At 26.7% G+C, this 15,510-nt stretch overlaps 1 protein-coding gene across 1 annotated transcript; it reads right to left on the bottom strand.

Moving 5' to 3' along the window:
* Positions 1-8,777: 8,777 nt before the first annotated feature.
* Positions 8,778-10,463, bottom strand: LOC120081765 (U-box domain-containing protein 21-like). Its single transcript, XM_039036920.1, has 2 exons — positions 9,903-10,463; positions 8,778-9,798 (listed from the first exon to the last, which is right to left on the bottom strand). The coding sequence occupies exons 1-2, from the start codon at positions 10,393-10,395 to the stop codon at positions 8,945-8,947; spliced, it is 1,347 nt and encodes a 448-aa protein (XP_038892848.1). The 5' UTR covers positions 10,396-10,463; the 3' UTR covers positions 8,778-8,944.
* Positions 10,464-15,510: the final 5,047 nt, after the last annotated feature.

Below are 15,510 nucleotides of genomic sequence, written 5' to 3'. Positions count from 1 at the left end.
TATGAAAGTTTGCCTTCGAATTTTAAAAAATAAAATTCAACCCATTTAGAATTAAACTATTTAAGCACAAATTTTAAACTTGGGGGATTGAATTTGAAATTAAATTCAAGTATTTGAGACCAAACATGTCACTTTTGAAATCATAAGGACAAAATAGTTTGTAGCTTAAAAGTTTTTTTTGCTTGTTGAACTTTTAAAATTAAAAATTTAGTCCTTGAACTATAGTAGTGATGATTTAGTTTATATATTCTCAATTTTTAACATTTTAGTCCCAATACTTTTAAAATTGTAACCATGGAATCTATGTTATAAGAAAAATTTCATCAATATTTATATGTAACAACTTAATCTTTATATTTTATAAGTATATTTGCTCCATAATCAATTTCTTGATCTAGACATGGACGAAACTTCACTAAATTCATACTAATATCATTTACATTAGGGACTCAATCGTTACAAATTGTAAAGTACATTGATTATTGTATTATTATATATTAAAGTTTATAAACTAGATTGTTAAAAAATTAAAAGTGCATGACAAATTCAAATTTATAACATTTTAGTCTCTCTACTTTCAAACTTGTAAGAATTTAATTTCTAAAATTTTAAAAAGTAACAATTTAATCTTTATACTTTATAGTTTGTAATGATTTAATTCCTATTGTGAAATTTTTTGTAGGATTTAGTAAAAAAATACATGTAGATCAATAATCTGATCTAAGATCAATTTCTTTTCTATAAAAAAATATATATAAATAATAAAAATCGGCACTTAATTTTCTATGAGATTTTCTTGATAGAGATTAAATTGTTATAAATTAAAGTTCAAGAACTAAATTGTTACAAATTTAAAAGTATATAGACTAAATTGTTACTAGTTCAAAAATTATGGCTTTGTTTGGTAACCATTTGGCTATATTATTATTTTTTTAAAATTAAGCATATTTCATCACCATCTCTTATAGTGATTGAATTTTTAAGCAAATTTCAAAAACAAAAACAGCTTCTCGAAAACTACTTTTTTTAGTTCTCAAAATTTGGCTTGGTTTATAAACGGTGAAAAGTAGATAAGAAAGGAAAAAATTTGGAGGTGAAAGTAATGTCTATAAGCTTATTTTTAAAAAACAAAATGATTATCCAACGAACCTGAATTATTACTTTTGTAAAAATTTAGAGCCAAAATCGTTCATTTAACAAAAGAAAGTTGGGTTTTTTTTTTGTATGAATGGTCTCATTTGGGAGGCCCAAATGAAAAAAAGTAATGGTAAGTGGTCTTCTGCTTACGTCATAAGCATGTGATTTTACAGATTTGCCCCTAAGATGCAACCTACGTGCCTGTCAATACAAATTTTCTCGATCCTCAATGGCTCGTCACACGTTCCTCGATGCATGGTCACTCGATACCTAGCTTCATGGTCACTCGATATGACTGCAATCGACATGTGTATACTCAATCATATACACGTCATACTCGATGCCCGATTACTTTATACTCGATTCTTCTGAATTTCAGAGTGTAAAAGTGTTATCGTTGAAGGATATACAATCGGACCAATAAAGAGAATAGTCTGAGCTCATTGGAAGTGATGAAGTAATGGATTTCAAACGCCTTCAAACATGTTAAGAATTCAAAAGAATCGAGTATAAAATAATTTGAAAATATAGGAAATGAGTCAATTTATTCACAAATATAACAAAATTATTCTCCCAAATGAGATCATCCATAAAAAAAAAAAAAAAAAAAAAAAAAAAGGTTGGAGAGAGAGTTGAGTAGTTGGGTTGAAGGGTAAAAGATTTGGAAGAGAAGGAAAAAAAAAACCAAATCTTTTTATACTAAAAAGTCTAAAAAGGAATCAGTGCCGTTAAAAAGCATTCGAAAAAACAAGAAAGATTTGATTGTTGAATTTTAATTTCATTTTTGGTCAAAATTATTGCCCCAACTGTTTTTACATCACTATTTAGCCCATAATTATTGACCATAAATGTTTTTTCCCCCTTTCACTTTGGTTTAGTTTTATTTTTATTAATTCATCAACTTTACACCTCTTATCACTATCTTAATATGCTATTTGTAAATGGTGATATTTTATTTCTATAAAAAACGGTTGCACTTTTAATCCTTAAATTTTGAATAATATGTGTCTTTGATTTTTAATAGTTAGTGTATTTGGTCATTGAATTTTAAAAATGTGACTTTTTAGTCTTCAAGTTTTTAATAATAGGTACATTTAGTTCTCGAGTTTTTAAAATACACATTTTTAATCATTGAACTTTTAAGAATTCGTTTAAAAGATCATTGAACTGTTTTTTCTTTTTCTTTTTTTAATTAACTATATGATATTTAAAAGGAAAATTTTAATGGATAGAAAAAATATCAAATTACTCACAGAAATAGTAAAAAGAATACTGATAGTCTAAAATGATTAAATTTTGCTATTTTGGATAAATAATTCCCTTATTTTTCTATTTTTGAAAATCTCCTATTTAAAATTATAATAAAATAATTTTAGGGAGGATTTTTAAATTTTTTTTCTTTTAATTTGAAATGCCATATTATTATTTAAAATAAGAATAAAAATTATTTGAGGGATCTTTTAAACCTATTCTTAAGAACTTGAGGACTAAAATGTTACATTTTGAAAATTTATGGACCAAATACACGTAAAAAACTGAAACTATCAATTTACATTTTAAAAACCTAAGGACTAAACACCCTTAATCTTCCAAATTCGATGACTAAAAGAGTAATTTCTCCTTAGTTTTATTTATTTTTTGTTTTTATTGTCAAACTCTTGTATCATGCATTGCTTCAGTAAATATTAAAATGACATACATACATACATACATACATATACATATATATATGTATCGATTCCATATCTAAAAGGTGCTATATGAGAACAATCTTTCTCTCCCCATTTTACCCTTTATTTATTTAAAAAATGCCCATTATACGATCCATTTTAATTATTTGTACCTTTTTCTTTTTTTCTATTTGATTAGGAAATTTGAGAAAAAAAATCATAATTTTTAAAAACAAATTGGTTATCAAACATAATGTATTTTAACCATTAAAGTTACTCGCAAGTCTAAATAGTTCTCTAAGTTTAGATGAATTAACTATAAGAATATTTTACCGTGACATGGTAGACAAAAATTATTATCATCATCAACGATAGCAAAATCAATCTAAAAACTAGCTACTATGATAAGTTTTTTAGCTTCCACGCTTGAATATAAATATTATTCGACAATCTGACTTGAAGTCGATCCTTCTTTCTAATTGTCATTCATATCTTAATTTTTTTTCTCTCCCAACCTGAAATCTAATATTTTAAAATTATTTTATAATTTCAATTGATTAGACTTATATCTTCAAAAACATTCATAAAATCACTTGCCTTACTTATTGAACTAAAAAAATTATTTAAAATGGTTTATTATTATTTTAAAATAGAAAACTAATCTAAGATTTGTTTTCCCAACCATCACATTTTAAATTATCCCATGAGTCATGATCATTTCTCAACCTTAAAAGAGAATAATTTTAGAAAAATAAGCTAAAAAAAGTGTTCTTCCTAAATATAAAATTTTGGTACCCTACCATATGAAACACTCATTTTCTTTTTTTTTTTTTTTGGTGTAACCTTAGGGCCAAGGGAACAATACTTTATTTGAAAAAAAAGAGAGAAATAAAGAAAGAAAAACCCTAAGGAAGTGTTCTCTTAATTATCCCTTTACTTTTCAATGTGTCAATTAAAAAGTATTAAAACTTAATGCATGTGGAAGTGGACTTGGACTAAGCCCTAGTTTTGTTTTGTAATTATTATTATTATTATATATATAGGCACTTGCACAATTTAACCATTTGTTTTCTAATGACAAATATAATATATACATTAAACTTTTTATGTCATTACTCCTAATATGTAACATTCCGAGTTTAGTTGGGAGGCATGAATAAAACGAAATCACATCTAAATGAGGATATGAAAATATGAAAGTATGGTTAGAAAAGACTTAGAAGAATTGAAAGTTACTATCTATATCAACAAGGTGCACCTTCATAATTAAGCGTGCTTAGCTTGGAGCAATTTTATGTTGTATGACCTCTTAAGATGACCTTGTTAAGTCATAGGAGAATGCAGAATCTGGATTCCGAATTTTGGATTTAGGACATTACATAACATTTTTAACTTAGTCTTTCAAATTTCAAATTTATATTTCAATCCCTAAACTTAAAAAAAATATAATTTTAGACTCTAAACTTTTTAATATCATCCCTAAATTTAAAAGAAAACATCATTTTCATCCATATTATTATTTTGTTACCCAATATTCATCCACTCAATACTCGTCTCATCGATTTATGTAGCTCCACACACATTTAATAATAAATGTTAAATATTGTTTTTTTTTCCTTTTGAAGTGACATGAAAGGTAAAGGACTTAAAAAAATAATAGACATTCATGAAACTTGAACAAACATGTGAAAAATGGGAAAATTCTAGAGAGAGAGAACCATGCATTTTGAAAGAAGAAAGGGAGAGAAATTATAGATTCATTTATTAAAAAAAAAAAAAAAAAAAAAATAGCAAAGCTGAAACATTGCAATATTCAAACCAAAAGACTTGGACTAATTAAGTTTCTTCAAATAAAAAAAAAATAGAAAAAGACTTAATTGTACACACCTTAGTCATAACATATTAAAAACTATAAATGAATTAATTAAAATAAAAACATGGAATTTTGCACTCTAAATTTTTTAATATATTAATAATGTGAGTGGGGCCATGTGATGTTTCTAATGAGAGAATTTTCAAATCATTTGCCAAGAATAAAACATTAAATGTAACTTCAATTTAAATTTTGAGTCACAAAAAGCATTAAAGTTTCTCAAAGATCTAACTCAATTTTTTGATTGGGTTAAAATTTTGTGATAGGAGTAATGGGTGGGATTTCATTTATCCTCAAGTTGAAAATAAATGGTATATTTAAAGATAAATTAAATAAAAACCCAACTATTTTTCAATGTGTTAGGTTAACTTTTCATACATGGTAAAAGAGAGAGGGAATACATACATATAGCTAATAACCTAAATTCCGAGTTCTTAATTTTACAGAAATTTTGATAGATATTTTCAAACAAATATAAAAAATAAATATTCAAAAAATAAATAAACCTTTATTATTTTCAAATAATTAACATTTGTATTTTTTTTTATATTATATTTATATGCTTATTTTTTGTGTTTCGTAGATTCTTTTACGATATAATGGAAATATCAAATCACTTCTCATGTGATGTCGAACTCAAGGAAACGTGAAAATAACGATGAAAATGTAATACTGTGATTATAATTAAGGTGTAAAATGTCAAAAGTCAATGGAAATATCCAAATTTCAATTTTATGAAAATGTAAATGAAAATATCAAATGTCATCGTCAATAAAATTTATTGGATTTCTTTTTAAAGAAAGATAGATTAAGAATACATATTCGATACTAAAGTGACATTTGATTACTTATTTTATACGTCTCATGAATAATTTTTACAATATAATAGAAATGTCGATTCACTTTTTAGTATCAATATTTGATGTCAAAGTCATGGATATGTAAAAATATTAACGAAAAATGTCAACATATTGATAGAGATTTACTATGTTGTAAAATGGCACACAAAGGGGAAAAATGACAAAATAAAAAACAGTTATTTTAAATAAATATATGTAAGTAACAAGATTGAAGAAACAAAAGCACCTCATTTTCCATTTAATTTATGGTTCTAACTATACATAAAAATCACATGGCAAAAAGTTTTTGCCACTTTGGTAGGGAAAAAGGTGTGTTTGGTCATTTTCCCATTAAAGATTTTGTGGATAAATTAAAGAGACATGCCATTGTTGAAAAACAAAAAGGTGGGCTTCCATTAAAGACTTGTTTTCAGCTTCCTAAATCCCACACTCTCTTTTTTTTAGGCTTCATGCTAAAGAATAATGTGTCTTATAGTCATAAAAGTTTCATTATGAGACACATTTTAATTTTACACAATAATATAATGCAACATTGAAGTCACATCCATCCAAACTTTTAGAGCTTCATATATACTATTCATCAACTTATATGGTTAGCTCACCAACCAAATATTGTTCAAAGATCTTAATATTTATCCATGTGCCTTTTTTTTAAGTACGACAAATTGAAGCGGGAATTCAGACCTCTGATCCCATGATTAAGTATATATGTCTTATGCTGGAGTTACTCATGTTAAGTTAACGTGAAAGTAAACGTATTCTACGGTGTTTGTGAAAGTGACTTTGAAAATCAAATTTAGTACATGCAAAAGTGAAAAAAAAATACTAAAGTTTTGATAATATCATGTTAGAAGAGTTAATTATATTCAACAAATTTTATGAACGGGATTCCCTAAATCTTAATAAGTGATTTTATCAATTTCGTGAGAGTAATTTAATTTTGTCTTTAAAATCAATATAGGTAAGTTGTGATTCTTTTATGTACATATAATTATTGTTGGGCCAAATGTCTACCTTTTGTTTAAGTAATTACACGTCTTACACATCATAAGAACACAAGGTAATATTTTAATGGACAATATGTTTATAGTTCAATCATAAACTAAGTCTCTCTTATATTAATGAGGTAGTGGTGCTCTATTATTCAAGTCTCTAAGATGTAGAACAAGTAAAACTTCATCTTTTATATATATATATATATTATGTTTCAACTCTCTACTATGTTATGTCTCTAAGAAAATGCAAACTTATAAAGCAAAGACCGTCTAAATCATTCTCACCAATATATATTTTAAAAAAAAGGTTTAAATCCTATTTTGGTCTTTGAACTTTGAATCTTGTTCTATTTTTTGTCCCTAAATTTTCAAAAACGTTCATTCTAGTCTTTGAACTTTTTAAAAGTGCTTATTTTGATCTCTGCTATTAAAATTTTGTTAACTCTTAAATAGAATGATGAAATGACTTGTATTTTTTTATGACCAGGTTGGCCACACAAAAAAAAATCTAGGGTTTCAATTTTGAGTTAGATAGTAAAACGATTTTTTATAGGAGATCAAAAGTCATTTTGCACTTAAAATTTTGGTTGTTCACTATTTTGATGCATTGGTTGTTGACATTTTACTTCACATTTTTTCAATCCATGCTAGATGCAATTTTATCCTTAAAAAGATAATAGAATCTTAACAATGGACCAAAATAAACACGTTTTAAAAATTTAAGGATTAAAATGGAAGACTATGAAAATTTAGATACCAAAATAGAACCAGATTTAAAGTTCACAAATCAAAATAGAAATTAAACCTAAAAAAATGACCTCTAAATAAGAGTGATCATAATTCACTATGAAATAAGATCGATTTACCTCCCATGTAATTTGTCTTTTGTAATGAATTTATAAAAAAGTATAAATAAATAAATGTCACATTTCAATTGATGCAAATTCAATACATCCCTACTTACACGTGTCTACTAAAAAATAATTTGGAATGTTTTTAAATATAGAAAAATGAACCAAAATCTATATTATATTAAATGAGGGCATGTGGAAGAATTTTTAACTTCCCATATTGTCCTTCAATTTTAAGCAAATTCCCATTCTACCCTCCCATCTCCCATATCTTACATATCTTACGTTATTTACTATTTATTATACCATTTCATCTCTTAGGTTAGTTACAATTTATCACTTCCCACCTTTTCATGTGATTGTTTGTTACAATTGTGTATTATCAACCATTTCTCATATTACCACGGCTTCATTTTTTTTGGAAGTTTGATATATATTGGTAACCCACTCGATTTCTCCATATTTATAACATGTTCTAAACTTTTCCTTCAAATCTTTGCAAAGGAATCGTAAAGATGGTTAAGCATGACATTGGTCTTCTTTTGTATTGTCAACACTTCCCGGTACATTGTCAAAATTGAATCATTTGAGAAATCTCTAATCTAAATCCAAATCCAAATTTTATTTCTTTATTTTTCTATATAGAGGCTAACTTCTAAATTTATGTCCCTATTATTATTGTATATATGGTTCTTTCTACGAGCATTACACATTCTTCTAATTCTCAATTCTAAATTCATCATTGGAGATGTTTTAGTTCAATCTATCATTGTAAATTCAGTCCGCCTTTTTTTTTCTGTTGAATTCTTAAAATTAGTAAGTTAAAATTTTCATATTCATTTCCAAATTATTATTGTATACGATTTTTTAAAAGTATAAGAACCAAAATTAACCGAAGTTTAAAGTACAAGGACTAAAATGAACATTTTTAAAGTATATAGACCAAAATGAACCAAAGTTGAAAATATAGAGACCAAAATGAACAATTTGAAAATAACCAAAATGAATCAAAACCAAAAGTATTGGGACTAAAATAGTATTTAAATCTAAATAATAACTACACATACACATACTTCAAGGTTAAATGCAGTTAACCTAAATTTTAAATGAATTTTAAATTTCTATATATTCATTTAAAATATTGCGCCTAAAGATAATAATTAAACAACTTAAAAAAAAAAAACTTTGTTCATGTTGAATATAAAATATTTCCAATTGCTTAATTTGTTTAATTACTTCTTAAAGAAAGAAAAAAAACTAATTTTCTCATATAATTTCAACTGTGTTTTAATTTTTTTTTTTTCTGGGATATTTTCTCACTTGATATCAAAGAAGAAAACACAATATTGAAAATTTGAATTATCACTTCCACATATTATTGAACTCAAAAATGGAAAAATGTCATACCTATATTTGTTTTTTTTGTTTTTTGCCTTTAATTTCGTTGTACAAAATGGAAAAAAAAAAAAAGGAAAGGGCCACAAAATCCTCACCCAAACAAGCAACTTACATTTTTTGCATTATATATGCTCATGAATTTAAGTAATGAAGTTTTGAATCAAAATGTTCTTTTGAGGTCCTTAAAATCCAAAGAATCAATACATTCTAACCTATCCCTATGAAGATTATTCAAGAGTTTCAACAACTCAGTTGCTTTCTCCTTTGTCCATTCACTACATCCAACTTGCAACAACAACAAAAGCTTTTGAAATGCTCCCACTTGAAGTGCTTCTACTTTAACCCCTCCATCTTCTTCTTCTTCATCTTCTCTACTCTCATGCTTTACAAGCTTCCAAACAATGGAAACCGATAACTCGGTCGCCAAATCCGACACTCTAAGTATCTTTTTCACAATCACAGGCATTGTCAAAGCGTGCGCATATGCCTCTTCTCTTCCTTGTTTCGTCTCGCAAATGCCATCGAACGCTCCCAATGCTCTCTCGCATACGCTTCTCTCGGCGTCGACTAGGGTTTCGAGTAGTAAAGAGACCAACCCCATTTGAAGAAGTGCTTTTGTGAATCTCTCTTGATTGGGAGAAGAAGTTGAGGCTATGACATGATATGTCATGAAAAGTGAGGCCTTTTTTGAAGATGAACAAATTGGGTCTTTTATAAGCTTAAAAAGACCCTCTAATGCTCCTTGAATTTCACCTAATTCATTCACTTTTTCTGGGTATGATGAAATTATCTCTTTCAATACCAAGACTGAGTTTCTTCTTCCTGAAATGTCTCCTCCTTTTACAAACCATACCAATGATTGCAATGAAGTTTCTGATTTCAAGTGTTTAATAGCTTCTTCTTGTAGAGGGAACATCATTGTCATGGCTGATAAAATTTCCTCTAAAATCTCGATGCTTTTCTCGAATTTTTCGGGGTTTGAAAATGCTTCGAATGTTGATGATAATGTATTACCTGCATTTCAAAATATATATAAGTATATCGATTCTTAAAGTTTCGAGTTTTTCTAAGTTTAGTTTTGTTTTAACATGGTATAAAAGTTACAAGTTTACACAAACCTGTTCCATTGTTGATAATACATTTCTTGTTCCTTTCACTTTCTTTTCCCAATTTCTTGATCTTCTCCACCAGAGACTTGCATCCATCACAATCCCCTCGCCGTGTTGCAGTGGCCATCTTCTCAAGAATCTCCCGAACCTGTGCCGGACTGGCCGGAACCCTCGGCGTTGGAATCCTCTCAATCCCATAAGCTCTATTCTCAACACACCAATCTTGGATCATTTTCCTTATGTTATGATTAGGAATAGAATCAATACTTTGCAATGGCTGGTTGGTGAAAGGGCAGGTGAAATTCCCTCCTTCCATCCAAGTCTCAATACTAGCTCGATCGTACGTGATCCCGGTCGACAAAGTCACTGGATCTTTCATCAACTCAAGCGATATCGGGCACCGAAAATGGCTCGGGATCGTCAACTCCACCGTGTCGCCACTGACACCAACCCTCGCCATTCGCCGGGCGGCTCTCCGCCGTCTCCAAGAAGAAATCATCATAAGGTAAGAGCTCAAAATGTAAACAAAATTGAGGAGAGATTAGAGAGAAAGGGGTTGGAATTTATATTAGGATAGACAAGTTTTTGTTTATATGTGAATGGGATTTATAGAAAGACCCACGCGGGGGGAAGTTTGAAACATGGGAATATTATTAAATTTTAAAAATAATTTAAAAAATGGTTTGAATAAAAACGGAATTAAAAGTAAGAGAAATTGAAGAGTTTGAATGTTGACCGAATTAGAGGGAAAGAAGAAGAGAAGTTTGAAATGGTAAAATGGATTTTTTTTAAAAAAGAAAAAAAAAATTAAATTAAATTTTTTTTTAAATTCTTTAAAATGTATAATTGTAAGAAATTAGAATTGATCAAAGACTAAAGGGATTCAAAAAATCAAAGATTTTGACGTAAAGGAGATGGCCGTCAACGAGGTGGTCGGTGGGTCTAAATGACCGACTCTTTCACTCCATAATTTGTGTATGTTTGTTTCTCTCTCTTTTTCTTTATGAAATTAATGAGAATTTTATGGGTAATTTTAAATTTTTCAATATTTATAGACAGGTTAAATTAGGAGGCACAAATTATTAACAAATATATCACAATATAAAAATAAATTACAGATATAGTAAAATTTAGATCTAGTTTTCATAGTCTATCACTATTAGATTTTGCTATATTTGCAATTTTTTTAAAAAAAATTTGCTATATACTCAAATGTTATCCTTAAAATTGCTACAAATTGCAATTACTTTTAAATCATCAATTTGGGTCTCTATGGTTTAGGTTATTACTTTTATTTTGCTTCGTCTTTATGATTTCAAAAGTTTCAATTATTTGATATGTTTTTGTGGTTTGGGCTTTATATTAATTTGGTTTCTATGATTTAGTTATATTAAAATTATAATTGGAATTTTACCCATTTGAAATTTTGATCATTTATATTATTTATTAGCTTAGATCTAAATTTTAATGTAGGGAGCTATTGGAGTTAGCTATTACATTAGTAAATATAATTTTTTTTAAATTGTTATATTTTAAAAACGTAGATGTTGTAGATTTGAACCTATAATCTTGTGGTCGAAAATATATGTTATAATCATTTGAGTTATGTTCAATGATATAAAACATTATCTCACCGTTCAATAATAAAGTGAAGGCATATTACACATTCAAAAAGATAATGACGACAATGATTTGTGACGTTTGACCAAGTCATATAAATCAAAACTAAGTTAAGTCTAAACTTTATGTACCAAATTGAACCTCTAGAAAGTATACAAGATTAAATTCAAAGTCAACCAAACTATAAGGACTAAATTGATAATTAATTTTAAAAATATGTATTTTCTTAAAATAATTGGGAATATTACATATTTTATAAAATAATAGTATATATATATATATATATATATATATATATATATTTATTGACAATATGTAGGTGATGAGGAATAATCGAACCTCAAACCTTGAAATTGTTAGTACATGTATATGTTTATGTTGGCTTATGAAATAATTCTAAGAATAGTTTTTGTTTAATTTATCATATATATATAACTAATTATAATAATTAACAAAAATTGATTTAGCTAACACTAACTTGAAATAATGTAGATCATTGTTGTGTTGTGTATGAATCATTGTCTTGAAAGCAAAATTCGACGTGACTTTCGTGTTAAATCGCAAGCTTGCTCAGAAACCACCAAGAACGACGAAGATGATAATCAAGATATGAAAACTCATTCAATATAAGAAGATTGGAGAAGAAAAACATTCAAATAAAAATCTTTCCACACGTGGGCAAACACTTTTTTTAAAAAGATTCTTTGGTGGGCAAAAAACTCAAGTCATTTCCAACGATAACTAATGGGGTTACTCTAAAAAAGCAATTAAAAGAAAATTCGAGTATATTATTATAAACAATATTAAAATATCAATGTCGAGTTTCATTTGTATGAATATAAAATATCTATGTCTATGTCGATAGATATTTTTGAAAAATTTATAAAAACAAAAAAAATTTAAAAAAATGTTTAAATTAATAAACAAACATTTAATGTGCTTTTGTTTATTATCTATATTATATTCACATTAGTAACAATTTATTGCTTATCTTCATGCTTCATAGTTTTTTTTTTACAACACAATAAAATTATCGATTCACTTCTTATGTGAACGTGGAACTCGTGGAAATATCGACATGTCGATAAAAAATTAATCCCAAATTATAAAATAATATTTCTTAAGGGCATTGAAAAAGTTTTTTTTAAATTAATTTTGATTTGGGTTATAAATATAGTAATTTTGACTAAAGAAGAATTTGTATAGTTAATTCCTTGCTAAAAAAAAAACAGAAGGAAAAAAATTTGTATACTTAAACCTTTTAAATAAAATATGATGCTGTACACTAATGCAATGGAGCTTGTTTTCCACATGGTGGTATCAGATGCTAAAATTGTGTGATTAATTTTGTTTGATGGAAAATTTGTATCAGATGCCATTTTTGTGGAAAATCAATTTCTATTATTCCACCATAGTTTCATATCTCGACCTAGATAGAAATATCGAGACCTTGATTTTATAGGTTAAATTATAACTTTAAGACCCGTTTGGATTAACTTAAGAAAAAAGTATTTTTTTAAAAAAAAAATCCACTTTTATTAAAACACTTTTGACAACAATTATTGAAAATACATTTTACAAACTATTTTGAACAGTTGGCAAACACTTTATTTTTTTCAAAATGACTTATTTTTTAAATTAAATACTTGAAAATACATTCTAACATATGTCCCTTAGTCCACGAGTTTTTGACTATTGTGTTATTGATTTTGGAGGTAAGAGGTATCTAATAGGTTTCGAAAATTTTAATTTTGTATCTCAAAAGTCTCTAATTTCTTAATTGTGTGCATCTAATATGTCATTGACTTATTTACAAACCTAACATACACAAAAAAATTTAGGTTGCTTTTTAAAAATATTACTTTACACATTCAACTATATTTTACATCTATTTGTCATTTATTTATCACATCATATCAAATTTATTAACATTCCCATTAGTATGAAACTTTATAATGTTTGTAATTCAATTATAAATATAATATTATAAACTACTAAAGTAATTAAAAATAAAGTGTTTTGTGTTTTTTAGTACAACAATGAGAATGGGGATCGAGCCCTCAACTTCTAGAGAAGAAAGTCATGCCAATTAACGGTAATCTCCAAATCTATTTTTATACTAAACTAAGGTTATATATAGACCAACCTCTAGGGAAGAAGGTCATTCTAATTACCGGTAATTAGCTTGACATTGTTCCCTAGAGGTTAGACTATATACAATCTTGGTTTGATATATAAATAGATTTAGAGATTAACGTAGAACTTTCACTTGAGGTTTATTTCTGTATAATCAAAAGTTTAGTAGACATATATGTATATGCTTATTATTTCTTTTTTTTATATATATATATATATATACTGGTTTTTATTATTTAATAATTTAAATTTAGTAACATACATATATTGGGTCCCTAATTAGATTATTAATCTATTTATGTAAGAAATTTCATTAAATTTTAATATTTATTCTCACAATTGAAACATTACAATTTTTTTTTAGTAGAAATACTAAATTACTACATTCTAAAGTTTATGACTAAATTAATTAAAAAAATTAAAAATATAAAGACTATATCGTCACACACCAAAGTTATACTAAATTATTACTTTGAGACCAAAAGTGGTTTTTATACCTACTTTGATTTCTAGTGAAATACTTTCTAGTTTAGCTTACTTTTATAGTACTTTAAACTCAGCCTTTTATTTGTAATGTCATAATCCTATTTTGCATATATAATAAATGTCAAACTTTTCCTTATAAATTTTATGGTTTAAATACTATCTTGATCTTCGTACTTTTGATTTTGATTCATTTTGGTTTTTTTTATATTTAAAATGTTTGTTTTGAACTTTTATACTTTCAACTTTGGTTCAGTGTAGTTCTTATACTTTCAAAATGTTCGTTTTGATCACGGTAACTTCAACTTTCATTCGTTTTAGTCTCTATAATTTTTTGAAAAGTAATTATTTTAGTAAAAAAAATAAAGATGAAGGAACAAAAAAATATCCGTTTTTTAAAAATACAGAGAGACTAAAATGAATATTTTGAAAGTGTAGATATAAAAATGAATTAAAGTTAAAAATTTAAGAATAAAGTAATGTTTAAACTAAATTCGATAGGGAAAGAATATATATGTGTATATATATTTGAAAAGAAAAGAAATCAGCCTGTGAAATATGGACAAAAATGTAATAGATATATTTTTCCACCAAAATAATTTATGATTTTATTATTTGCCCATTCATATGACTTGATCTCTTACATGACTTTTAAGATTTGATTGTTAATAGTTTAAGGCAAAAATAATTAAGAAAAAAAAAAGTATAAAAGAAATGACAAAATTTTACATTCATATTGAAACCTTCTAACTTCCTATACATATAATCAAAATAATAATTATAATAATAAATAAAACCCTTCTAACTTCCTATACATGTAATCTTTAAGTACAAGTTATTTCTCATTTCTTCTTCACATTTTTTTTCTTTAATTACAACGTATAGGATATGAGGATTTGGACCTTTGATATCGTAGAAAATAAAACATATTAATTATCATTGAGTAAAAGCTCATTACAGTCATTTCTTCTCGACCTTATCCCTACATATAAAGTTAAATTTGGTCACTTTAGTTTGGACATCATTTCAATATAGATTCTATGGTTTTAAAAGTTTAATTAAGGCTATAAGACTTGAGTTCAATTAAAATTTGGTTCTTATGATTTTACAAGTACCAATGTAATTATTATGATTTAGTCAAATCACACAAACCCTCCATAAATTACCATATTGATTTTTTTGACATGATAAAATATCGATGTTATAATGTCTCAAGTTTAGTAAGGGGCACGAATGAACCGAAATCACATCCGAATAAGAGTGATCCTAAGTATATGAAAGTAACATTAAGAAAGGCTTAAAAAAATTAAAAGTTACTGCTTATACCAACAATGTGCACCTTCCTTTTCGGTGGCGCTTGAGTGTGGACAAAACATGC

This window comes from Benincasa hispida, chromosome 7 (genome assembly GCF_009727055.1).
Source record: "Benincasa hispida cultivar B227 chromosome 7, ASM972705v1, whole genome shotgun sequence".
NCBI lineage: Eukaryota > Viridiplantae > Streptophyta > Magnoliopsida > Cucurbitales > Cucurbitaceae > Benincasa > Benincasa hispida.
Note: the sequence above shows the minus strand (reverse complement) of the source record. Positions and strands in the feature narration are given on the sequence as shown.

Bases quoted from the DNA above. Each gene is read 5' to 3' on its own strand.
- LOC120081765 (XM_039036920.1), bottom strand. From the start codon at position 10,395: ATGATGATTTCTTCTTGGAGACGGCGGAGAGCCGCCCGGCGAATGGCG. The intron at 9,799-9,902 runs GTTTGTGTAAAC...TTTGAAATGCAG, and splicing joins TATTATCAACAATGGAACAG to GTAATACATTATCATCAACA.